Raw genomic sequence first — 27,548 nt, 5'->3', positions numbered from 1 at the left:
TCCATATGTGTTATTTCATGAATTTCATGTATTCACTACTTTTCTAAAATGTAGAAAATATTCAAAATAAAGAAAAACCCTAGAACGAGTAGGTGTGTCCAATTTTATATATATATATATATATATATATATATATATATATATATATATATATATATATATAGTACCTGTCAAAATTTTGGACACCTACTCGTTCTAGGGTTTTTCTTTATTTTGAATATTTTCTACGTTGTAGAAAAGTAGTATATATATGTATATACAGTTGAAGTCAGAAGTTTGCATTCACCTTAGCCAAATACATTTAAACTCAGTTTTTCACAATTAATTTAATCCTAGTAAAAATTCCCTGTATTTATTTCTTTCATCACATTCCCAGTGGGTCAGAAGTTTACATACACTCAATTAGTATTTGGTAGTATTGCATTTCAATTATTTAACTTGGGTCAAATGTTTCAGGTAGCCTTCCACAAGCTTCCCACAAGCTTCCCACAATAACTTGGGTGAATTTTGGCCCATTCCTCCTGACAGAGCTGGTGTCACTGAGTCAGGTTTGTAGGCCTCCTTGCTCGGACATGCTTTTTCAGTTCTGCCCACACATTTTCTATAGGATTGAGGTCAGGGCTTTGTGATGGCCACTCCAATACCTTGAATTTGTTGTCCTAAAGCCATTTTGCAACAACTTTGGAAGTATGCTTGGGGTCACTGTCCATTTGGAAACTTTAACTTCCTGACTGATGTCTTGAGATGTTGCTTCAATACATCCACATAATTTTCCTGCCTTATGCCATCTATTTTGTGAAGTGCACCAGTCCCTCCTGCAGCAAAGCACCCCGACAACATGATGCTGCCACCCCCGTGCTTTACGGTTGGGATGGTGTTCTTCGGCTTGCAAGCCTCCCCCTTTTTCCTCCAAACATAACGATGGTCATTATGGCCAAACACTTCTATTTTTATTTCATCAGACCAGAGGACATTTCTCCAGAAAGTATGATCTTTGTCCCCATGTGCAGTTGCAAACTGTCGTCTGGCTTTTTTATGGCGGTTTTGGAGCAGTGGCTTCTTCCTTGCTGAGCGGCCTTTCAGGTTATGTTGATATAGGACTTTTATACCTGTTTCCTCCAGCATCTTCACAAGTTTCTTTGCTGTTGTTCTGGGATTGATATGCACTTTTCGCACCAAAGTACGTTAATCTCTAGGAGACAGAACGCGTCTCCTTCCAGAGCGGTATGACGGCTGCGTGGTCCCATGGTGTTTATACTATTGTTTGTACAGATGAACGTGGTACCTTCAGGCATTTGGAAATTGCTCCCAAGGATGAACCAGACTTGTGGAGGTCTACACTTTTTTTTTGAGGTCTTGGCTGATTTCTTTTGATTTTCCCATGATGTCAAGCAAAGAGGGACTGAGTTTGAAGGTAGGCCTTGAAATACATCCATAGGTACACCTCCAATTGACTCAAATTTTGTCAATTAGCCTATCAGAAGCTTCTAAAGCCATGATATCGTTTTCTGGAATTTTCCAAGCTGTTTAAAGGCACAGTCAACTTAGTGTATGGAAACTTCTGAACCACTGGAATTGTGATACAGTGAATTATAAGTGAAATAATCTGTCTGTAAATACATTGTTGGAAAAATTACTTGTGTCATGCACAAAGTAGATTTCCTAACCGACTTGCCAAATCTATACTTTGTTAACAACAAATATGTGGAGTGGTTGAAAAACAAGTTTTAATGACTCCAACCTAAGTGTATGTCAACTTCCGACTTTAACTGTATATATATTCAAATTCCTAACATTAATTTCACATGAATTGCACTTTAACCACAAAGAACAATATTTCAAAGATCAACATTACAATTCCAGATAGGAAAGAGAGCGAAAGAGAGAGCGATAAGTGATAAGAACATTGACAAAAAAATCGGCATTAATGTACTTCACCATACACAAACCAAAACATCAGAATAGATAATTCTTGAAAATACTGGACAATGTAAGAAAAGAAAAAACGATCAAAACAGATCATCGAAAAATAGGAAAACAACAGTCGAACAGGGAGAAATATTTACAGAACTATAACAACAATTGCTTGCCTGCCTGGCTTTAAGAGAGAAACGATAGAGAAATTGAGAGAGGGGCAGAGAGAGTGGTCTGAGAGAATGAGAGATGCAAACAAGGACGTGCGAATTAGTCTCGGTGGCGTGCAGATTATGACCCTGATCTTTGAAACCGGTCCTCCTTAGCTCCGATACTAGCACAAACATGAAAATAGAAAGAGGGAGAGATTGCTATTGCTCAGTGGGTAAAAAGGCAGGTGACAACTGACAAATCAAGCTCGAAATCAAATCAAATGTTATTCGTAACATGCACTGAATACAACAGGTTTAAACCTTACTGTGAAATGTTTACTGACAAGCTCTTAACCAACAGTGCAGTTAAGAAAATAGAGTTAAGATAATATTTACTAAATAAACTTTAGTCAAAAAAGTAACACAATAAAATAACAATAACGAGGCTATATACAGGGGTTGGTACCAAGTCAATGTGCTGGGGTACAGGTTAGTCGAGGTAATTGAGGTAACTTGTACATGTAGGTAGGGGTAAAGTGACTATGTATAGATAATAAACAGCGAGTAGCAGCAGTGTAAAAACAAAGGGGGCGTCAATGCAAATAGTCCGGGTGGACATTTGATGAATTGTTCTGCAATCTTATGACTTGGGGGTAGAAGCTGTTAAGGAGCCTTTTGGACCTATACTTGGCGCCCCTGTACCACTTGTCGTGCGGTGGCAGAGAGAACTGGTGACTGGTGTCTGGTGTCTTTGACAATTTTTTGGGCCTTTCTCTGACACCGCCTAGTATAGAGGTCCTGGATGGCAAGAAGCTTGGCCCCAGTGATTTACTGGGCCGTACGCACTACCCTCTGCAGCGCCTTATAGTCGGATGCCGAGCAGTTGTAATACCAGGTGGTGATGCAATCAGTCAGGATGCTCTCAGTGGTGCAGCTGTAGAACTTTTTGAGGATCTGAGGACCCATGCCAAATCCTTTCAGTCTCCTGAGGGGGAATAGGCATTGTCGTGCCCTCTTCATGACTGTCTTGGTGTGTTTCGACCATGATGGTTTTTTGGTGATGTGGACACCAAGGAACTTGAAGCTCTCGACCCGCTACACTACAGTCCCGTTGATGTGCAGGTGGGGTGAAGGCTTAAAATACATCTGGACATGCTGATTCTTGATTTCGCTCCCTTAAAACATGTTTGACTAGCTAGCTAATACAAATGGTGCAGTAATCAAATGTATCATGGCAGAAAAAGTGCATGCTATACACATCATTGGTGTTCACGCACCAGCAGTACGCAAATTTGGCCAACTCATTGTCTTCATTCTCCCTTCTTAGCAGCATATAAGCGTCCTTCTTGTACGAGCTAGCTAGTTAGCCATGATAGTTGGATAGCTACAGCAAGCTAGTTAATTAGCAAACCAGCTAGCTATTCTTTCCCGCCTTGCTAACTAGTTAACATCTGACTGTAGCTAACGTTAACATTAGCTGCTAGAGAGAAAAATGTTTTTGCTAACATTAGCTAGCTAACTAGCTACACTCGCACACACCAATGACTAATCACTAGCAGTTGCTTTTGGAAACTCATTGCCCTCAACCCCCCATCTTAGTGGCTTATTAATGCCCCTCTCTCATGAGCTATGACAGGTAGTTAGATAGCAGTTAACCCACACAGCAAGCTAGTTAGCAAATCAGTTTGCCATGCTTTCCTGCCTTTTTATGTTAGCTAGCTAGTATCTGCAGGTATCCAGAGTAGCTAACGTTAGCCTAGAGTCTAACATTAGAGAAAATAATATTTTGTGACCTGAACAGATTACAAATTACAAAATGTTTACAAAAATTCTCACAACAATGTGTACTTCTGTCCCCACTCTCGCTTGTCCTCAACTTTTTGAAAGTTGTTGCTGTCTGGCTTCTGTGTGGTCGTGAGAGGATCAAATGGCGTGAATGACTTGCTCACGTCTTTTGTCCCCCAGCACTTGTGCAGCAAGTTATGTCACAGGAGCAAATTGCGGTAAAAATACCAAATTCAAATAAATTCTGTTGTTAAATTGCAATAGTGTGTGATTGTGGCCTGCAATTCATACAACAGTACTCCTTACTAGCGGGAGGCAGGGGAGACACCGGTAGAGAGTGTCCTTCGCTCCCGCCTGCTTCACCATCTTTAACAGTACTGCGAAAAAAAGTGCCCGACAGGCAGGGTCGAAGGACACTGTCTACCGGTGTCAACCCTGCCTCCAGCTAGCTACTCGGGTACACAGCAGGCAGGAGGCGATACTGTGTGCTAACTAGCTAGCTTCCTGCTGTGTACTGGATTCCTCCGTAGGACTTGCTAGCTAGCACACAGTGTCCTTCGCTCCCGCCTGTCCTCGCCGCTGTTAACAGAACTGTGCGAAAACAGTACCCAACAGGCATGGGCAAAGGACACCGTCTACCAGTGTTGCCCTTGCCTCTTCTTCTGTGAGGTTTATTGCCATTTGGCCTCCAACATTATGGTACCTACTGTACTGGAGCACCCCCACCTCCTGCCTATCCTAGCAAAAACATTGACCAATAGAAGTATTAAGAGGTGTTTCTGCAGATGCAGGAATGCCCATATGCAGGAACGCCCTGAATTGCAGACCGCAATTTCACCGTTCTGCACCCATACAGGTCATTTTCTGACAACTTAACAAGCTCAGTTTGTCAAAGAAAAAATATATTTTATGAGTATTTTATTGTGTACAGTTCCTGTGAAGTCACCATAATTTAATCAATATAGGCTATGTAATATATTATTATTTTTCATGGATCATGTTTTCAATTAGTACAGCAACTATACTGATAAAAAATATAAACGCAACACGTAACTAAAAGATCCCAGAAAGCTTATTTCTCTCATATTTTGTACACAAATTTGTTTACATCCCTGTTAGTGAACATTTCTCCTTTGCCAAGATTATCCATCCACCTGACAGTGGCATATCAAGAAGCTGATTAAACAGCATGTTCATTCCACAGGTGCACCTTGTGCTGGGGACAATAAAAGGCCACTCTAAAATGTGCAGTTGTCACATAACACAATGCCACAGATGTCTCAAGTTTTGGAGGTGCCTGCAATTGGCATGCTGACTGCAGGAATGTCCAAAAGAGCTGTTGCCAGAGAATTCAATGTTCATTTCTCTACCATAAGCTGCAACCAGCCTCACAACCGCAGGCCACGTGTAACCATGCCAGCCCAGGACCTCTACATCCGGCTTCTTCACCTGCGGGATCGTCTGAGACCAGCCACCTGGACAGTTGATTAAACTGAGGAGTATTTCTGTCTGTAATAAAGCTCTTTTGTGGGGAAAAACTAATTCTGATTGGGCCTGGGAGGGGGAGCCAGGACCTGCCACCCATGGCTGCGCACATGCCCAGTCATGTGAAATCCATAAATTAGGGCCTAATGAAATATTTCAATTGACTGATTTCCTTATATGAACTGTAACTCAGTAAAATCGTTGAAATTGTTGCATGTCGAGTTTATATTTTTGGTCAGGCTGATCTTCGGCTAACTTTGGACCAAAACGGGACGAACGAAAACATAGCCCAATTTGGGATTACTATTTTAAGGCAAAACAACGGCCACGATGGACAAACTTGATATCACCCATAATTCGACATTGCATGCTGAGTGGGATAGACTTCCAGTCATTGCATTAATGATAGTTAGCATTGGCCCGCAAAGCTACCTCTAACTTCCTTCATACTGGTCACAGAGACATAAAAATGATATCCACAAGTTCATCTTCCTCTGTGGAAGTAGATAAAGGGCCTCATTGCCAAAATCCAGAAGTATCCTTTTAAACATTGTATAATCGTGTCAGTGGGTTGGTCCAGCTGATCAAAAATGTTTATTATCAATACTATCAACATGTAGTCAATGCTCTCAGGGAAGTAGGCGAACAACAACAAAACCATTTTGTCACGACTTCTACCGAAGTCGATGCCCCTCCTTGCACGGGTGGTGCTCGGCGGTCGACGTCACCGGTCTTCTAGCCATCACTGATCAGTTTTTCATTTTCCATTGGTTTTGTCTTGTCTTCCATCACACCTGTTTCCAATCCCATTAATTACTTGTGTATTTAACCCTCTGTTTCCCCTCATGTCCTTGTCGGTGATTGTTTGTGTGTTATGTTACGTGGGTTTGTGTATCGGTGTGCGACGGGTATCTTTTACCCATTTTATTTTGTACTTTGGTTTTGGAGTTTGTTTTTCATTAAATACTCCATATTAACCAACTTGGTTTCTCCTGCGCCTGACTTCCCTGCCACCTACATACACGAATATGACAGAATCACCGACCAGCATATTGAAGTCAGCAGGAGAGGATACCCCGGACATGGAGGTGGAGGAGCGTGTCCAGGAGCAAGCGAAGAAGCTTCACCATCTGTGCGCCGCCATGGATCGCGTTGTCCAGAAGATGGACCACTGGGAGAGACAGGGAGTTCTTCCTGCGCCTCCACCAGCCCAACCGGGGTCTATACTGCACGCCCCTTCTCAACCTGAACCCGGTGGAATCCGAATATCCATGCCTCAGGGATACGACGGAAATACTGCCTGCTGCTGGGGTTTCCTCCTCCAATTAGACCTTTATCTGGCCACGGTCCACCCAGTTCCATCAGACCGTGAGAAGAGTTTCGCCCTCGTCTCGTGCCTCACCGGGAGAGCCCTGGAATGGGCCAGCGCTGTGTGTGACGGAGGAGATGCGGCGTTGGACTGTTATGAGGAGTTCATCCGCCATTTCCGGGCAGTCTTCGACCACCCACCCGAGGGCAGAGCGGCGGGTGAGCGCCTCTACCATCTGAGGCAGGAGACGAGGAGCGTCCAGGATTTTGCTTTGGAGTTCAGGACCCTGGCAGCCGGTGCGGGATGGAATCATGGGGCCCTGATCAATCATTATCACTGCAGTCTGCGGGAGGACGTCCATTGGGAGCTGGCCTGCAGAGACACCACCCTCACCTTCGACCAGCTGGTGGATCTGTCCATCTGGCTGGACAACCTGCTGGCTGCTCGCGGACGTCCAAATCGGGGTCTGGTTGTTCCATCCTCCCGCACCCCCTCTCATATACACAGGGAGCCGGGAGAGAGGGTGCACAGGGAGACCGGAGGAGGTTCCTGCTCGTGCACCATCGGTGGCCGCAGAGGGCACACTGCTGGTCGGTGCCGGGTAGGTTCTTCTGGGAATCAAGGTAGCAAGCAGGGCGCTCTGGCGCCACCCCAGGTGAGTAGGCACCATTCTCATCCAGAGCCCTCTGTTGCACATATATTTGTCTGTTACTTTTCCTGATTTTTCCCCGCGTTCCCAGCATAAGGTGCTAGTAGATTCAGGCGCGTCTGGGAATTTCATTGATCAAGCTTTTGCTAATAGTTTAGGGATCCCTATTGTACCCGTGGAGGTGCCTTTCCCCGTGCACACCTTAGATAGTCGACCATTAGGGTCAGGGTTGATCAAGGAGGCCACAGCTCCTTTGAGTATGGTGACGCAGTTGTGTCACAAGGAAAAAATGTGTCTTTTCCTTATTGACACTCCTGCATATCTCGTAGTGCTGGGCCTACCTTGGTTAACTAGTCATAACCCCACTTTTACTTGGCCACAGAGGGTTCTCACGGGGTGGTCGTGAGAGTGCTCAGGTAGGTGTGTAGGGGTTTCCGTTGGTGCTACTACGGTGGAAAGTCCAGACCAGGTTTCCACCGTGCCCATCCCCCCAGAATATGCCGATTTGGCTCTCGCCTTCTGTAAAAGGAAGGCGACTCAATTACCACCCCATCGACAGGGGGATTGTGCGATAAATCTCATGGTAGACGCTGCACTTCCCAAGAGTCACGTGTATCTCCTGTCGCAAGCAGAGACGGTGGCTATGGAGACATATGTCTCTGAATCCCTGCGTCAGGGGTACATTCGGCCCTCCATTTCACCCGTCTCCTCAAGTTTCTTTTTTGTGAAGAAGGATGGAGGTCTGCGCCCGTGCATTGATTATCGAGGTCTCAATAAAATCACGGTGGGGTACAGTTACCCGCTACCCCTGATCGCCCCGGCGATTGAGTTAACGCATGGGGCGCGCTTCTTCACTAAACTGGATCTCCGGAGTGCGTATAATCTGGTGCGTATCCGAGATGGAGACGAGTGGAAGACAGCATTTAGTACCACCTCAGGGCATTATGAGTACCTCGTCATGCCGTACGGGTTGAAGAATGCTCCATCAGTCTTCCAATCGTTTGTAGACGAGATTTTCAGGGACCTGCACGGGCAGGGGGTAGTGGTGTATATCGATGACATTCTGATTTACTCCGCTACACGCGCCGAGCATGTGTCCCTGGTACGCAAAGTGCTTGGTCGCCTATTGGAGCATGACCTGTACGTCAAGGCTGAGAAATGCCTGTTCTTTCAACAGTCCGTCTCCTTCTTAGGGTATCGCCTATCCACGTCAGGAGTGGAGATGGAGGTTGACCGTATTGCAGCCGTGCGTAATTGGCTGACTCCCACCACGGTGAAGGAGGTGCAGCGATTTTTAGGGTTTGCCAATTACTACCGGAGGTTTATCTGGGTCAGGTGGCTGCTCCCATTACCTCACTGCTGAAGGGGGGTCCGGTGCGCTTGCAGTGGTCGGCTGGGGTGGACAGGGCTTTTAGGAAACTGAGGGCTCTGTTTACCTCGGTTCCTGTGTTGGCTCATCCGGATCCATCTTTGCAATTCATAGTGGAGGTGGACGCGTCGGAGTCTGGGATAGGAGCTGTGCTCTCTCAGCGTTCGGGTACGCCACCTAAGCTCTGCCCCTGTGCCTTCTTCTCTAAGAAGCTCAGCCCAGTGGAGCGAAACTATGATGTGGGGGACCGGGAGCTGTTGGCTGTCATCAAGGCTTTGAAGGTGTGGAGACATTGGCTTGAGGGAGCTAAACACCCTTTTCTCATCTGGACTGACCACCGCAATCTGGAGTACATCCGGGAGGCGAGGAGACTGAACCCTCGCCAGGCAAGGTGGGCCATGTTTTTCACCCGTTTTGTGTTTACCCTCTCTTACAGACCAGGTTCCCAGAACATGAAGGCAGACGCCCTGTCCCGGCTGTATGATACAGAGGAGCGGTCCATGGATTCCACTCCCATAATCCCAGTCTCGTGTTTAGTGGCACCGGTAGTATGGGAGTTGGACGCGGACATTGAGCGGGCGTCACGTGCAGAGCCCGCTCCCCCTCAGTGTCCATCTGGGCATCTGTACGTTCCATCTGCTGTCCGCGACAGATTGATCTACTGGGCTCACAATTCACCCTCCTCTGGTCATCCTGGGATTGGGCGGACTATGCGCTGTCTTACTGGGAGGTACTGGTGGCCCACCTTAGCTAAGGACGTGAGGGTTTATGTTTCCTCCTGCTCAGTGTGCACCCAGTGCAAGGCTCCTAGACACCTACCCAGAGGTAAGTTACAACCCTTACCCGTTCCACAACAGCCGTGGTCACATTTATCGGTGGATTTCATAACCGATCTTCCACCTTCACAAGGTAACACCACGATCCTGGTCGTTGTGGATCGTTTTTCTAAGTCCTGTCGTCTCCTCCCTTTGCCCGATCTCCCTACGGCCCTACAGACTGCGGAGGCTCTGTTTACACATGTTTTTCGGCACTAAGGGGTGCCTGAGGATATAGTGTCTGATCGGGGTCCCCAGTTCACGTCAAGGTTCTGGAAGGCGTTCATGGAACACCTGGGGGTCTCGGTCAGCCTTATCTCGGGTTTTCACCCTGAAAGTAACGGGCAGGTGGAGAGAGTTAACCAGGATGTGGGTAGGTTTCTGAGGTCTTATTGCCAGGACCGGCCGGGGGAGTGGGCGGCGTTTGTGCCCTGGGCAGAGATAGCTCAGAATTTGCTTCGCCACTCCTCCACTAACCTCTCACCCTTTCAGTGCGTGTTGGGGTATCAGCCGGTTCTGGCCCCTTGGCATCAGAGTCAGACCGAGGCTCCTGCGGTGGACTATTGGTTCCGGGGTGTGAATACTTATGTAAATTAGATATTTCTGAATTAATTTTTCAATAAATAAGCAAAAATGTCCTAACATGTTTTCACTGTCATTATTGGGTATGGTGTGTAGATGGGTGACATCTTTATTTTATTCATTTTGAATTCAGGCTGTAATGCAACAAAATGTAGGATAAGGCGTATGAATACTTTCTGAAGGCACTGTATGTCACACACAGATCTTAGGCATGGATTCTGCCCTCAATAGACAAGGTAGATCTATTAGAAACAGAAGTCTACATGGGATTTATCATGGAGTTCATTATTCTGAAGTATTACCAGAAGTATCTTGCAATCTAATCATAACATACAGCAGGTGACTGCACACTCCTGTCATTAATTTCACAGGACAACATATCCACTTAATTTGTTCCATGGCAACGTTTTCTGATTCTATAAAAATAAAATTAGTCCTACCCTATTGAGTGAATGACTAGGCCAGGCCTAACAGTATGGTCCCAGACAGGCTCAATCAGCCTCCATTTTAAAACTGGAACTGTATATTTGTGTGATTTCTCTGAAAATTTCCTGGCCTCACAGTTCTCTCTAGCTTGTAAACACTTAGTGATATTTATACACACACACTGATATTTATACACACACACACACACACACACACACACACACACACACACACACACACACACACACACACACAATAACCATAAAGTATACACGCATGCACACATTAGAATCTCCTTGGTAGTATGGAGGATATAATCTTTCAATTCCTTCTCCATTTCACCACAGTTCACCTACTCTCCCTTCCTCCGCCATGACTATGCTACATCTACCTTAATTTATGGAATGTCTTGCCTCCAACCACTCAGCATGATAAAGCTTTGACTGTTCATTTTATGGGCATAGACATACAAGCCTCAAACACTCGGGCTTTGCACTTCCCAGAAAATCAGTCTCTCTGCTTCTTTCAAACACAAAACTCCCACACATCTGATTTCACCCTCTCTGCTGAGTGTTTCCCAGTACTCGTCCCTGCATCTCTCTCTCTCACACACACACACACACACACACACACACACACACACACACACACACACACACACACACACACACAGTGTCACAAACGTCCGTCTGTTTGCTGCTGATTGGGCCTGGCTATAGAAACAGAAAGTACCCTCTGTGCCCTCCTGACTCCCTCTACCCAGAAAACATGTGGCGGGAAGAGGGAAGTACCCCTTACCAACTGAACACCCAGCCTGCCCTCTACTCAAACAGCTGGAGGGAGGAAGAAGCCTACTGAATAGGTTGACTATACCGACTATACCACAGAAAAATATTGTTTATGTTCAACCATTGACAAAGCAAAGAGGAATTCATGTGTCAAAGCAATTTAAAGAGATCAACATGTTTATGAAATAGGGTGGAAATTAAGTTATTTGTTGAGGTTTGTGAAGGGTTGAAAAAGGAGAGGTCTGTTAAGAGTCAGGCCTAGCCCTGAGGTATGAGGCAAAAGTAAATCAGAAATACAATGCCTAATGCCAATGACCACAGGCGTATTCATTACGCCAATTCTGTTGCAAAACGTTTCTTTAAACGGATGCCATAGGAACGAAACAGGGAGGGACCTACCTGAATTTGTCCAATAAAAACTTGTTTTCGTTGCAAAATGCAACTGTTCGCACTAATGATTACACAACACATGTTCAAGTGTAGCTGGTGCACAAGCATTCACACAACCACACCAACAGAATGAAGAGTACACACCAAAACTTTACAGAAAATGCCTTTTGTATTAAAAGTTGTTCAATCCAGACAAGTGGGTGGTAAAAGGCTTGTCTGGGGTCAAAATTACAATTGAAATCAGGAATTCACATTTCAAAAAGAAACTATTTCTAAGATAAAAACAAACATGGCTTACTTTTTGCTGAACCCACAACATAAAGCTGTTTGGGTTCATACTCTCAGTGAAGGTATACCAGTGTGGGGGGAAAAAAAGAGGCCAAACTTTGCCCTGAAATAACTGTTATTCCATCTACACCTCAACTTCCTCACTGAAAAAGACAAAAAGGGCCGTTACATTTTATTTCAAATCACTTTTTAACCGCACACCTTTTTTATTTGAACACCATGTCTTCATCACTGGAAAATAAACACTTTTAAATCTTACAAACAGGGTTGTCAAACTATTTAATCATTTCTTAATGTCTTTTTTTTTTTTATCTTTTAAATTCAATTATCTACAAAAGCATCAACTTCGCATTTGTACTAGCATAGACCCTATTTTACATAATGTGAGGCGTTTGTATTGTGCCTGCCATTGGTTGAGACACAGCATGCTCTTGAATATAGGGTGGGTGTCATGTTTTGGCTAAATGTACTAAAATGGGAATAACAGAAATTTCAGCTTTCAAATGGTACCACAAAGATGATTTGTCCACACATCACAAAATGTTGACATGAATTAGAATATCAGTTGTTTGAAATTACACTGTCAATATTCCATATGAAACCTATTGAAATCATAGAAATATACATAATAGAATAGACATTCCCATTTAAGTTGACATTCAACGGTGAGTGGACCGGTGGCCATCTTTGTGAAAGTACAAATGTAAATTTCAATGGTGTAGCACCAGCTAAATTCCACTGGTCTGAAGGGATTGTTCCATTCTATGAATTATATTTCTAAAGATTCGAATGGCACCCAACCTGTATTTAAGAGTATTCTGTGTCTCAACTGATGGCAGGCACAACACATATACCTCAGAATATGTAAATTGGAGTTTACACATTTTAGATAATTGACATTAAAAAAAATATATATTTTTTTTTAATAGTTTTACAAGCCTGTTAAGCGTTTAAATGATATCAAACTCAACCATTTATATTTTCCAGTGATGAAGAAATGTATCATGGTATGCTAAATTGGTCAACTTTGAGCACCTCTATCTCCTGAATGTTTTGGCTTTCAGTTCCAAAATGTCACTTTCTGACCACCTCTTCCATGGGCAAATGTGTACGAATAGTTTAGTTCAAATCAAAAAGGAGTGAGGTCAAAAAGTGATTAAAATGAAACGGAACCCTCTTTCACTATGAGCCCAACTGAAATTAAAAGGTAAAGTACTGTTGTGATTGTAGGGCTCCTTGGTTGGCACATACAGACATAGGTGTATTTCTTAGGAAGGCACTTGACATGGGGTCCTGTTTTCCCCCCATGTCACATCAGTAAGGTCCTTGTTTGTGCACATTGAAGAGTGAGACGGGCAGGGGAAGTTAAATCCAACGTTACCAAATCCTGAAGAAAAACACAAAAAAGCAATCCACAACACTCCATGGCCTGACAACACATCTTGGTAGGCCTTTTTTTCTGCAGGTAATACACAATTTCTTGATGTTTAGTCATTTTAATTAGTTGCTCAGGTTTAGGCTAGTTCCAGTGACCAGTGCATATTCACCGAGTTTGGGGTTTATTTGACACAAAGTCCAAACATGAACTTTTGCTCTTGGGGGGTGGGGGGGGGGTCCTTGAGCCCATCAGAATCCACACAAAAACTGACCAATCCCTGTTCAGCAAAGGGATTAATCCTAATCCCTCTCCAGGCCAGAAGGACCCGCCCAGAAACCATGAAAAAGTACAACTCAACAGTAATCAAACCCCACCAAAGTTCCATAACAAAAAAAAGTGTCTCTTAGGTTTTACAATAAGACATTCCCAGTGAGGCACGTTTACAGAAAAAGTGTCAATTACAAAGCTGTGTGATATTTAAAAAAATCTCAAACATTCAAGTACTTTGTCATGTAAACACTTTTTAGGCTATTTCAATATAAATTGTTGTCATCGTCGATTGTGTGTGCAAATAGCTTTCCAATAATACTGACGGTCGCATTATCAAAAAGAGGCCGTATAATTTTGTTATCAACAAGTTATCAAAACAGGCCTTGTTTTTTATGAGTTTTACTTAGCTAGATAACAATCACAGTTGCAAACTTAAAGATGTTTTCTTAGAAAAGAACACAAGAACAACAGCGATCTCCAACGCTGGGTAATGAGGAATAGTTCATCTGTCTCACGATTTCTGCGAACAGTTCGTCGACCAAGCCTTTATTTTTGGCAGAAGTTTCCATAAACGGGCAATTCCACTCCTGAGCCAGCACCTTGCCTTCCCCGGAAGAGACCTCTCTCTCGCCTTCCAAGTCCACTTTATTTCCAACCAATACCATGGGCACTCGCTCGTATCTTTTCACTCGGATGATTTGATCCCTCAACGCCTTGATGTCTTGGAAGCTCTGCTGGTTGACCAGACTGTAGACCAAAATAAACCCCTGCCCGTTTTTGATGTACAAGTCTCGCATGGAGGCGAACTGTTCTGTCCCCGCCGTGTCCAGTATCTCCAGAACAGAGGGAGACGAGTCCACCTCGATCTCCTTTCGGTAAAAATCCTCTATTGTGGGGTCGTATTTCTCAATGAAGGATCCCGTCACAAACTGGACAGTCAATGCAGATTTGCCCACGCCGCCCGAGCCCAACACGACCACTTTATACTCCCTCATGGCTTCAGAAAACAGACAGCCCCTCTCCACGGATCCTCTACCCACCCGATGTTTTCAGTCTGCAGAAAGGCAGCTCTTTCAAGGGTGGGAGTTGTAAATCCCTCGGCGGAAACGCGTTCGATGGTCGTCTCCGAAGGTCCTGGTAAGAATCCGAAGAGAGCGGCAGTTTCCGAACATTAATAATATAACGTGTAGCACATTTTCCGTTGTTTGTACTGTGCCACGGTGTTAAAAAGCGTGATCTCTTCTATGGCTGGCGTTTCCTGCACAGTTTCTCAACGCAAGACAACTAACGTCACGAACCAGGGCTTAGTTCTGTGATTTCTTAAAGGGGCAGTCACCCAAAACATTAGTCAACGCAAATATTAGTCACCTGGGGCCTCATTTATAAACCGTGCTTGCATACAAGATATACCCCAAAAATGTGCGTGCGCCAGTTAACGCAAAAAACCTGACGTGAGAATGCGTTCATCACCCTGCAAACTTGAGACATCAGCTGTTCGAGTACCCATGCTAACATATTGTATACAAGAGTATATACCACATATTATTAGTTAATTTTTGTATACTGTAAACAAACAGTATCCTTTCAGTTGAGTGTACTAGCGCTTCGCCTGTCTACTGGAAGTTGAAATATACAACTTCTTGCTAGCTTGTTAGGATAGCTAACAAATTGCTAGCTAGACATCTTATGACTTCATTAACAATGTCCATTGAGAACGTCCATAATATACTGGCAAGTTCAATGTATTACCAGCCAACTAACGTTAGGACTGTAGCTAGCAAACATACCGGTACATACAAGCAACTGCTGTAATAATATGCTATGCGGTTCGTAAGGCTAGCGTAGCTAAGAAATTGTCAGACAACATAACGTGTAACGTAACTTATTTGAAAAGGCATTACTTTATTACATTGTTCAACATTTGTCATAATTAGTTAAAGAAATAAATATGTATCCGCTCTAGTCAGACTTTGGCTGCATATTTTCCGCAATTTTCTTCAAATCTGAAAATGTTTTAAAGCCACGCCCATTTTCTGAAGTATTGAATTATGGGCCTCAAAAGCAAGGAAATAGTGTCCACTGCTTGGCAAATGTACGACATTCGGGAACTTTTGGCATACTAACTATAGCCATACTATGACCAATAAACATACTACATTTGTCACAAATAGTATGGTTAGGACAGACAAAATGTATTCACTGTTTAATGGATTTTCCCCCCAGAAAAGTGAGGCGAGCGAAAAAAATAAATGTGTGTATATATATAAATTAAGTGCATAAGGAAGTACTTTACCACATTGTCCTAGGCACTTGTGCAGGCTCTAGGCCTAATGTGAGCTTCAAGAGTTATATTATTCCATGCGAAAACCTACAATATTTTTCTTAAAAAGAATGCAGATGTTGCAATGTTGTTATAACCATGAGAAATTAAACACAACGGGAAGCATAACTTGTGACAGTTTATTTTCCTGATTAAAACAAATCTGATAAAAATCAAGAACAGCTTCACAAGACACCATAACTAAAGTTGGCCGTGTGCAGTAGATCACCTACTGGGTGTCAACAAACAATGTAGAATCATCTGGAAATGAAAATGACGGCCAATGTTCTGTGGTCAGACGCAATAGCACAATCACCTGCTGCTTTTTACTGTTCAACAGCACGGTGTGTTTTGCCCTTTATTTGTTGTTTATTCTGGTCTCTAGGGTGTTCATTTTTTAAAAGATTTATTGGAGCTCTCGTAATGAACTGCTTTCCTTCTTGCTTACACACTGGGCACATTGGCCTGACATGTTGGAATTGTTTGAGCCTCACAAACTCTTCTCCCTCAAGAAAATCTGGACATCCACAATGGACACATCTGGGAATAACACTGATTGCTGAGTAATTCTGCGTCTCCACTTGCATTCCACAGGTTAGCCCCTTGAAAGCTATCTGCTCATGATATGGATTGTCTTCTTGGAAAATCTCTGAACCACATGTAAAGGCCTTTCCTTGTCAGTGGTGTCCAAGCTGTACAGATCATCACATTTCTGGTGCTCACGTCTGTCTGCTGTCAATGTTGGATCAGGCACAAACCTTCATTTCATAAATTGTTCTTCTGGCAAGCATGAAGGATTCATTAAGCAGTACCAGCATGGATCTTCTCCCTCGCATTTCTTGATCTGTACCATGTATTGTGACATTTTGAAATGTCTGTCCTGGAATTGCTTGTACTGTTCCTTGTCAAGGTCTTTTCTGCTGAGGTCATGCATCATGTCAACTTCTGTATTAATGATGTTGAATTGTGCAATATTGGCAATTTCTTCCTGTGTTGCGTCGTGATGTACTTCAACGTGGGTTCCTTTCCACTTAAGGCGCTCAAACCGGCCAATCACAAGAGCTGCAACAGGATGCATACTCTTTTCAAAATCCTCTTTCAGGTCTGGCTGTTTGGTGGCTGTTTTACGTAGGCTTGTCATTGTGCTACACTTCTTCACAAGCTTCTTATTTGATTCTTCCATCTTCTCCCTCGCCAGGGCTGTTCCCTGAAGCCCCAAGTTTAGAAGGGAATTAACTCTCTCGGCAGGGTTGGCCCAGCTGTCATCTGGTGCTGTTCTACAGGCCATAATCATGTCAAGATCAAGTTGAACAAACAGGAGTGTGTGGCATGCTTGAACAAAGACAGATGTGGTTCTGTGATCTGGCCCACCATCAGATTGAATAATAAAGATTGACATCTTCACTGTAGTTCTCTCCTCTGAGGATGCTGAGATTTAACTGTGTCGAAGGGGCTGGATGGCTGGAAAAGCTTGTCCTTGACAGCGACATTAATTTTCCCATCATAGAATGAACTAGATGGAGATGCTGGGATCAACATTACAGATGGTACAAGTCGACAGATGGTACAAGTCAGCTGATGTGGTAATCATGGTTGGCAGCTGCTAGAACTGGCCCACTCACAGGAGCAATGCTTGGATGTCTGCCTCTGTTACAGGTCCCTATAGGCTGGCCAGGTTCTCCGACAGGGATGATTGCCTTATCATCCACACATAACATTTTAGTCCTTCTGCCACATGCAGGCAAACTGTTTTTAATGTAGTTCCACTGTACTGCAACAAACTTTGAGTCTTGATGTCCCTTATCACCCGAGGCTGGACCATGAACTTGAGGTCAAACCTTCCTATGTACTGGAGAGCAGACATGAACCATGGATTCTTGGGTGTAAACTGCAGTCTTAGCCACTGTATTGATGGGATTTTAATTTCTGGTTAAGACGCTTTTCCACTGTGTCACGCAAGTCCTCAACTGATATAGCAAAAGGCTGAGCTGACCTGAGCTGTGTATTCATTAAAATACTTCTGTGCTTCATCCCAAAAGGCCTGGAATGAGGATTGTGATTTGCCATTCAGCTTCCTCAAATCCATTTCAGGTCTGGGTCATCACCATCAAGGAGAAACAATGATACTCTCTCATCAAGTGGGCACTGTTCATCATTGTTCGCTGAACTCTTGTCATCTGTCAGAAACCGATACATTTCTCTCAGGAAGTGTAACGATGTGCTCTGGGAGTCGAGAAGTGAATAATTTAATAGAAAAACGAAACATAATACAAAACAAGAAACATGAACAACGCACAGACATGAAGCTGGAACAGAAACAATAACACCTGGGGAAGGAACCAAAGGGAGTGACATATATAGGGAAGGTAATCAGGGAGATGATGGAGTCCAGGTGAGTCTGATGACGTGCAGGTGCATGTAACGATGGTGACAGGTGTGCGCCATAACGAGCAGCCTGGTAACCTAGAAGCTGGAGAGGGAGCACACGTGACAGTAGTTCCTCCCGACGCGTGACTCCAGCCGCAGGATGCCAACCAAAATGACGATCCCAGGGATCAGGAGCGGACCGGTCGCCTCCGCTGAGGCGCAGGAACCTGACGAACCGGCTGAGACGTGAGAGCCTGATGAGTTGGCTGAGACCTCACCAGTTGCCTCGGTCGAGGCATGGGAGCCTATCGAGCCCGCTGAGGTATGGAAACCCGTCAAGCCAGCTAAGGCAGGGGAACCCGCCGAGGAATGGGAATTCGACAAACCGGCTGAAGCCTCCCACGTAGCTCCGGTTCTGACACCCCAACATTTTTTTTTTTAAGTCCCTGATGCTAACGATGTGCGCTGGGAGTCGGGAAGCAAGTTCAGGAAATGAATAATTTTATAGAAAAACTAAACATAATACAAAACAAGAAACATGAACAACGCAGACATGAAGCTGGAACAGAAACAATGACACCTGGGGAAGGAACCAAAGGGAGTGACATATAAAGGGAAGGTAATCAGGGAGATGATGGAGTCCAGGTGAGTCTGATGACACGCAGGTGCACGTAACGATGGTGACAGTTGTGCACCATAACCTAGAAGCCAGAGAGCACACGTGACAGGAAGTAGCTGTTCACTTTGGCAGCATGTGCGTATTTGTACAGGAATGCTTTTTGCATTGCTCTAGTGAGGTATGTTGGTATTTATTTTCTCAGGGTGGAGATGACAGAAGCCTGGTCTCATGAACACCAGTGCCATGTGAGGTTACCTTCCATATGAATGTCAGAGTGCCTAGGTAGTTACCACAGGCATACTTGTACAAAGTGAAAGTCAATGGAAGTTTCAAGTTTTCAATCCATTTCCTTCTCTGGAATCTATCTTCAGGAGAAAAGTCCAGTAGAAAGAGGGGGAGGTATTGGGGCACTTTCTCCAAAGCTTGTAACAGAGTGCTGTACTGGGGTCTGACCGGTCCGCATGATGCTCTCACAGTGTAGCATAAAAAAATCTGACTCTGGTGTAGGTGGTGGAGTGGGCTGTTGGTGACGTCTGGTCATTGCTTGATTCACCTTCTCCAAGTGGGATGCATCAGTTGCTATGGACTCTGTTAGACGCACCACATCTTCTCTGAGATCTAATGTGAACAAGGAATACAGGCAGTTTTAGTTGAGAGGTTTAAAACATAAAGCTTACACTTACTTTTGAAAATAAAGGTTTTACATTTCCCGAATAAATGGTTACATTTTACAATATTAGACAAAGTATGTTTGACATTAATCTACAAGGAGTAGTAGTGTGCCACAAACTTAATTGATATAGAAAAATGACACAATACATTCATTAAAATACCTGTGAAGTGATTCCGGTGTGCCCAGGGCTGGGATATTGAGATAGAGAGCTGACTGCAATGATCCCGACGCTGATCTTAACTTAGTTTTGGTGCATTGTGTCGTGTTTCCTGGTATCTGTTGTAGGATCCACAGCCTTGTGGTAATTTCAGGAATCTGTCTGGTATGGCTAAGATTCTCTCTTTGAACATCTGTAGATGGGGGGTCCATATACCAGAGAGCTTTTGATAATCGGGTAACGAATGTCAATATGAACATGAAAAATAGGAGAAATATTACATTTCAGTCTGATTATCAGATGATTATTATTATTAATACACTAACATTAATGAACATTATTCACATAATATTGCATTCTATTATACATCCTTTCATATAAAAAAATAATTGGGGAAAAAAAGTAATGAATGTATTATCTGTTCATTAATCTACTTAATTGTATAGCCTAACAAGGCTTTAACATATTAATACAATACAAATATAAAGGCCTATCATAGGCTGTCCTTTCTAGGAAAAATATGCTATCTTTAATAAAGGGCAATCATTCGAATTAGGTCAAGTTAAAGTCACACTGGGAAAAGTGGTTTCTCTCGTAATTTAATGTGATGTATAGGGTAATAGAGTAGACTATTTAACATTTGTTTCTAATTCAAGAATGATTGACAATAAATAATTGTAATCAAATTAAAATCTTGATGTATAATAATGAGTTCATTACCTGAATGCATCTCTATAGCCTATAGGCGTTAAAATATTAATACAAATATGATTAGCCCTCTCATAGACTAGGCCTTGTAAAAAGAGGGTCAATCAAGTTAGGTCTGCCAAATTAATGTAGCACTGGAAACAATACATAAATCCAACCATCGAGTATAGCCTATCAAAAAAGTAATTTATAACATGCACAATTAGAAGCATCAATCTATATAGAGCAAGCTTGACTAAATTCGAGCCCAGGTACTTTCAGTGGCGGAACTAGAGTGTTATACATGGGGTGGCCAAGGCTACTTCAGGGGGTCCATAGACCATGACAGAAAATGTGTGTGTAACCCTAACGTGGCATCTAAGGAGCATGAATGAATCCTATGATTGCTGATTAGAGGTAGAAGTGATATTTCACTTAACCCAGAGTTCTTCAATGTGGCAGATAGTGTGGTCCAAAAGGGTTACTTCACTGGAATTCATTAACATACTATGAATAGTCAGTGTCTCTACCTCGGAACTGCAGCTCAATTTCTCTCTTATACACACACTGGAGAGACTTGGTTCACTGTTTTCATGAATATATAATCTGGGTCTATAAGTATATTTTCAGAAAATAAAGCTCAAGTACCACGGAGATAAGATAGCATTTGTGTGTTACATAAATTGCATAGTTTATTTACAAAAAAAGTACATTTACAAATAAAACACACTGCAATTTGACATTCCAGGTATTAAGCATAAATGGACTTGGAAAAATACAAATTATTTTGGTGCCCATCAATATTAAACTTACAGTATCATATTTATGCTCATATATATTATGCTAACTAATAGCAAAGGAAAGTTTTGGAATTGGCCTAATCAAGACCAAATGAAATCTGTGTGACATGATACCCTTTGGATGTATCATTTTAGAATGTCAGTGTACTAGCTAGTACACAGTGCAGGTTTTAATCATGACCAGCGGGACCGCCTAAGTGCCAAATTATCCTAGGTAATTTCTGGTGAGTCCTGGCAAAATGTTTCACAAACTCATCCATGTCGAGGGAGCGTGCCCTCCTTGACTCAACACTGAGAATTCCAAGGTGACTTAATCTGTCATCAACCATTGTTGTCCTAAGGTGGGTTTTAATCAGTATTAAAGCTGAGAAGCTTCTCTCGCAAGAAGCACTGCTGACTGATGTAACAACAGAAACCTTACAAAGTCGAAATAGCTCATGGAAGACCTCTTTATAAGGTTCTAGAAACACAAAAAAGTCAAAGAGAGTAGACGGTCTGTCCCTTCCACTTTTCTCTGTCCTATCAAGAAGCCGCTTGGTTTGATGAACCTCATGTTTGAGGTCCTCTAAATCTGACTCAAAGGTCTGAGCAAAGGCAAACAGAGTCTCCTCATTGAAGAATGTTGTACTCTTTGGGTTGAGAGACTGGACCCCTTGCATTATGTTGCAATTCTTCTTTGAAAACGCCTCTGCACCTCAGCTGTGAGACTGTCAAGCACCTGATAAAAGATAGCTCTTTGGAAGCTCTCACCATCACTTTGGTCACAATTTTTCTGTCCTACAGTGCTCATCATCAATGAGTCGTGAAATCTTAAGCTTGTTTTAGGCTGTCTTTTACACACTGTTTGTACACTTATTTTGCAGTGCTCTGCAATCTCTTCAACCTCTTTCCATACTTCTCCAAAGTAACCCTCACTTCTGTAGTCCTGTAATGTGTCTGTAAGGGCACCTACTAGATCCACAGCCCTTGCTTGGTCAAAAGAGCTTGATTGGAGCATGTCAGAAAGACATTTGGCATCACCAAGCACTTGACAGAAGGTAACCAAAAGCCCTATGAAATGTAAATCTATCTGAGAAAGAAGGTCCCCTTGCCTCCACTGATCTATCACCACTATTTTCAAGTGTGATATTCTATAGCACTCTCAGAACTGCTGGAAGCCTGTCCCTCAGATTACGTCATGCATGCCCACCTTACATCCGTAAATCTCTGTAGTTCCCTGGGCTGCTGCTGTGGATACTGCTCTTTCTGAACTGCAAGCCACTTGAGATGAACGTACGAGCCAAATACAAAGTTCTAAAGCTTCTGCCGGAGAGCAAAAAAGTTAACTGCCTCAGGCACTGATTTTACAGCATCGACAAGAACCAAATTCAAACAATGTGCATTACAGTGCACATAAAATGCAAATCTTGCACTGTTTTTAATCCATGCAGACACACCAGAATGCTTTCCGCTCATGACGGATGCACCGTCATAGCCTTGCCCCACAAGATTATTTCTGTAGTCCAGACCATGTTTTTCAAGGCAATCAATTATAATTTTTGAGGCCTGCTGCATCTAAGCTTTCAGCTGACTGAAAGTGTAGAAAGCTTTCGTGGATGGTTCCGTTGTAATAGTACCTCACAACTAAAGACATTTGTTCTTTCAATCTTTGGTTTCATCTGCAATTACACTAAAAACTTCCATTTCTTTTACTTGTCTTATTATTTCACGATGTACCATCTCAGCTAAGCCCTCAAGAACTTCATTCTGGATTTGGTGGCTTGTGTACTTAGCATTGCCATATGCATTCATCCTTTTCTCTATGAGAGGGTCATTCTTTGCTATTCCTTCTAAGATTGTCAAAAAAATGACCCTTGTTGTGAGAGTCATCAGACTCTCAATAACCTCTCTGCGCTGTATTTTGAGTGGCAGTTAACAGGAGCACATCTGTAATTGTTTTAATGTAAGTACAGTTTTCCTCCTTTTTCCGGTCCTCATTTATGACATCTAACATTGATAAGTTGCTGTCAATAGCCCTTTTATGCTGATTCCAAGCATACATAGCATTGATATGATGCTCTGCCTTCGAATGGAGCTTTAACCCAGAATCTTTAAACAGCACCCTTTTCCAGTTACAAAAACCTGACTGTGATGTGAAGGCAGAATCAGGTGTATTGGGCAGAGAAAAATGTCTACAGGCGAAACAATATGTTGAATCTTGACTTACAGAATTTTCAAGCCATGAATTGTCCTTAAACCAGGAGCTGTTGAAAGCCCCTTTCCTAGTACCATGCTGAGTTCTGGGAAATGTTTTCAAACACGGCTGTACAGGACCCTCTTCTCTGGATCTTGAAATGTCTGAAATACACGTTAAATAATGTCATATCTCTAAGGAAATGTATAATTAAGGGATCAACAAGATTAGATACTAACAGCTGCTAACTAAAATGTGTAGTTTAAAGGAAAGTCCTGGCATACCATTGGGTCCTTTTGGAACAGCATATCTGGTGCTTGATGCAGTTGGAAGGGGGTCGATGACATCTCCTGGCAGCTCTGGCTCACTGTCTTGCTCAGAGGTCTCTGTGTCATCCCTTGATACATCTATTACATTACAATAACACAAGAACCATTAGTGTAGAATCACAATAAAAATGCCACAGCCATCAAAATAAGTACACATGAATCAAGAGCCAACATTTTAAAGTGATGCTTAATCTGACAAAATCATCTATTACAAACTGAAGCTAAACTTAAATTCTGAACTGGGCATGTGACTGACTACCTGGTAGATGTGTAACAGTATAGCGTCCATCCCTCTCCTCGCCCCAACCTGGGCTTGAACCAGGGACCCTCTGCGCACATCAACAACTGACACCCACGAAGCACCGTTACACATCGCGCCACAAAAGCCGCGGCCCTTGCAGCACAAGGAGAACAAGTACTTAAGGTCGCAGAGCGAGTGACGTCACCAATTGAAACGCTATTAGCGCGCACCACCGCTAACTAACTAGCCTTTTCACATCGGTTACAGATGCTCTGACCTGGTGGTGGTAGAATGGGTCCTTGTGATGTCTGACCACACTGACTCTGACTACCCTCAGGTAGGGAGCTTCTCTGGAGTCCGGTGGTGAGACAAGGGCTGGGGTCTGTTTGCAACTGATCTGCCTCTTTGTGCTTCTTTAAAAATAAGTCTATCTCTCCATTTCTTTTCATTTTTAATTGACCCTATGCAAAAATAAGAGTCTATGGTTACATCTAAGCATCCAATTACCCACATTTTAGTCCAATCTTAATTACAAATCCCAATTATCATAACTTTACCTTAAAATCAACTACCAGCCAAAGTTACTAGTTAGATCATGGCTAGCCCTACTCTGCAGTAACTTGGCTAGCTATAATTTCTTACACCTTTACGATAGCAAAACAGGCTATCTGCAAATTGTGTTAACCTTTTGAGTAACGTTAACAGATTGACAATACATTTTTCATTTTGAGTTCAAGTACGAAAATGTAATTGAGTTAATGGATTTCAAATTGCTGAATGTTAACTTGCTGAACACTGACAGCTGTAGCCTACTAGTTACCCCACATTAGCTAAACATTGGTATACTGTAACTTTCGACACTACACTGTATAAGCATGTATTATTAGCACAGACGTAAACATAATGTTAGGCTACATTGGGAACTGATCTCTCTTATCTGATTAACTGTCTGTTAATGGAGCCAAAGGTCTAACGTTAACTTACACAGCGACTCAACTTTCATAAAAGTTGTTCAGGAAACCTAAACCCGATGCTAAACCTTAAAACTTACTTCAAATATGATGCTTTCGCCAATCGTAAAAAGAGCTTGTGGAGCTGTGGAAATATTCTCTCTTCTGTATGTTCTTTTTATTTTTCTGTATCTCGCAGCTAACGTTAATATTCTCTCTTCCTCGTCCTCGATTTCAAAAATGCGCCGCCAAACGTCAAAATAAATGCTTCTTTCAATAAGAGGTGAAATAAGATGTCAATCAGCATCAACCTGCCAGTAGCGAATGAAATGTCGGTGTGGCACGTCAGATGTCTGTGTCACCCCGGACACCCCTCTGGCTCTGCCCCTGGTAACTTTGCTCACCACATCCTCCTTCTATTGTCTCGTCTGGCTGCCACGAAAAGCCCCCACCTGGGAGACAGTCGATCACATCATTGTAGAGCTGCTGATCTGCATGAAGTGTGTGTGTGCCACTGGCGATGTACATTGCTGGACATGCTAGCTGTTCTCGGCAGCGCATCCACTTCAAACTCATTCAGTCTTGGTGTTATCGGTTGGCCTACTACTACTGGCAGTATCGGTAAAATGGAAGTAATGAGTCGCAAATCACCATATAGCTGACACACTTCGATTTCATCAATCATTTTGACTTTGGTTGTCCAAAATACTAACGTTATTAGCTTGCACGCCCCTATTCTCATCGACTGGGCTGTAGTGGAGCATGTTGAGAGCTTCAAGTTCCTTGGTGTCCACATCAACAACAAACTAAATCAAATCAAATGTATTTATATAGCCCTTCTTACATCAGCTGATATCTCAAAGTGCTGTACAGAAACCCTGCCTAAAACCCCAAACAGCAAGCAATGCAGGTGTAGAAGCACGGTGGCTAGGAAAACTAGAATGGTCCAAACACACCAAGACAGTCGTGAAGAGGGCACGACAAAGCCTATTCCCCCTCAGGAGACAGAAAAGATTTGGCATGGGTCCTCAGATCCTCAAAAGGTTCTACAGCTGCACCATCGAGAGCATCCTGACTGGTTGCATCACTGCCTGTTATGGCAACTGCTCGGCCTCTGACCGCAAGGCGATACAGAGGGTAGTGCGTACGGCCCAGTACATCACTGGGGCGAAGCTTCCTGCCATCCAGGACCTCTACCAAGCGGTGTCCGAGGAAGGCCCTAAAAATTGTCAGAAGACTCCAGTCACCCTAGTCATAGACTGTTCTCTCTGCTATCGCACGGCAAGCGGTACCGGAGCGCCAAGTCTAGGTTCAAGAGGCTTCTAAACAGCTTCTACCCCCAAGCCATAAGACTCCTGAACATCTAATCAAATGGACTATTGCATTCCCCCCCTCCCCCTCTTTACACTGCCGCTACTCTCTGTTGTTGTCATCTATGCATAGTTACTTCAATAACTCTACCTAGATGTACATATTACCTCAAATAACCGGTGCCTCCGCACATTGACTCTGTACCGGTACCCCCTGTATATAGTCTTGCTATTGTTGTTTTACTGTTGCTCTTTAATTACTTGTTACTTTTATCTCTTATTCTTATCCGTATTTTTTTAAACTGCATTGTTGGTTGGGGGCTCAAAGGAAGCATTTCACTGTGAGGTCTACACCTGTTGTATTCGGTGCATGTGTCTAATAAAATCTGAACACACAAGACTCTTCCTTGGTCACTGTGGATGGACTCCGCAGCTCCAAACCTGCTGAACATCCCCGCTGTCAAGGTTGTTGACAATGGTCTCTGCCTCCTGGTCAGGCAGAGCATTGGCTTCGGGCCATTTTGTGAAATAGTCAATGGCCATGAGCACCCAGCGGTCTTTCCACTCCCTTCAACAAAATGCTTGGACAGCAGCTGGCCATCGTCTCTGCCAAACACCAGCGTGACTGGGACAAGCACCCGCCCAAGGTCCTCATGGCATGCCGCTCCGCTGTCCAAAACTCCACCTCCTGCTGAGCATGAGTACGGCCTAGAGGGCTTTTGCCGCCGCTGTGCATTTGTCACATCGGCGGCAAAAGTCCTCCACATCCCTCTTGTGCTGCCCCCAGTAAAAGCCCTGACAGAGGCGGCGGAGGGTTTTTGTGACCCCAAAGTGTCCAGTCCCCACACCCCCATGAATGCTCTGGAGCACAGCCTCCTGCAGTGCTTTTGGGACCACCACCTGCCACCTCTCCTCTCCCGTAGCTGGCTCCTTCCATGCCCGCTGAAGCACGCCATCAGCCAGCCTCAGTCTCTCTAACTTTGACCACAACCCTTTGGTCGCGAGTGAGAGCGCTGCCACCTCTTCCCACGGTGACCTCAACTGTGCCTCTACCCACTGTAGCACTGGCTGTAGGTCTGTGTCCCGTCCCTGGTGCTGCCCCCATTCAGCCACGTCGACAGTCTGCAGCTCACAGCAGACAGGCCCGCTCACCCGACACACTGTGGCACAGAACCCATCTCCCCACACAGCTCTCTCTCTCACGTCCCTCTCTCCGCTCACAGTGGCTGCACCCATCTGCAGTACAGGGCCGACGGGACATGGCATCGGCATTGGAGTGGCGTGCCCCTGCTCTTTGCACCACTGTGAAGTCGTACGGCTGA

The 27,548-nt window shown here is 43.7% G+C and overlaps 1 protein-coding gene and 1 long non-coding RNA gene across 2 annotated transcripts; both read right to left on the bottom strand.

Annotated features, from left to right (window-relative positions):
* Window positions 1–11,814: 11,814 nt before the first annotated feature.
* On the bottom strand, window positions 11,815–14,894 carry LOC106600591 (ras-related protein Rap-2b). Its single transcript, XM_014192068.2, has one exon. The coding sequence runs from the start codon at window positions 14,593–14,595 to the stop codon at window positions 14,047–14,049; it is 549 nt and encodes a 182-aa protein (XP_014047543.1). The 5' UTR covers window positions 14,596–14,894; the 3' UTR covers window positions 11,815–14,046.
* A 6,201-nt stretch (window positions 14,895–21,095) lies between these two features.
* Window positions 21,096–25,738, bottom strand: LOC123741657 (uncharacterized). Its single transcript, XR_006769138.1, has 3 exons — window positions 25,018–25,738; window positions 23,681–23,803; window positions 21,096–23,560 (listed from the first exon to the last, which is right to left on the bottom strand). It is a non-coding gene; the product is annotated as an uncharacterized lncRNA (long non-coding RNA).
* Window positions 25,739–27,548: the final 1,810 nt, after the last annotated feature.

This window comes from Salmo salar, chromosome ssa03 (assembly GCF_905237065.1).
Source record: "Salmo salar chromosome ssa03, Ssal_v3.1, whole genome shotgun sequence".
NCBI lineage: Eukaryota > Metazoa > Chordata > Actinopteri > Salmoniformes > Salmonidae > Salmo > Salmo salar.
This window is presented reverse-complemented; position numbering and strand designations above follow the sequence as displayed.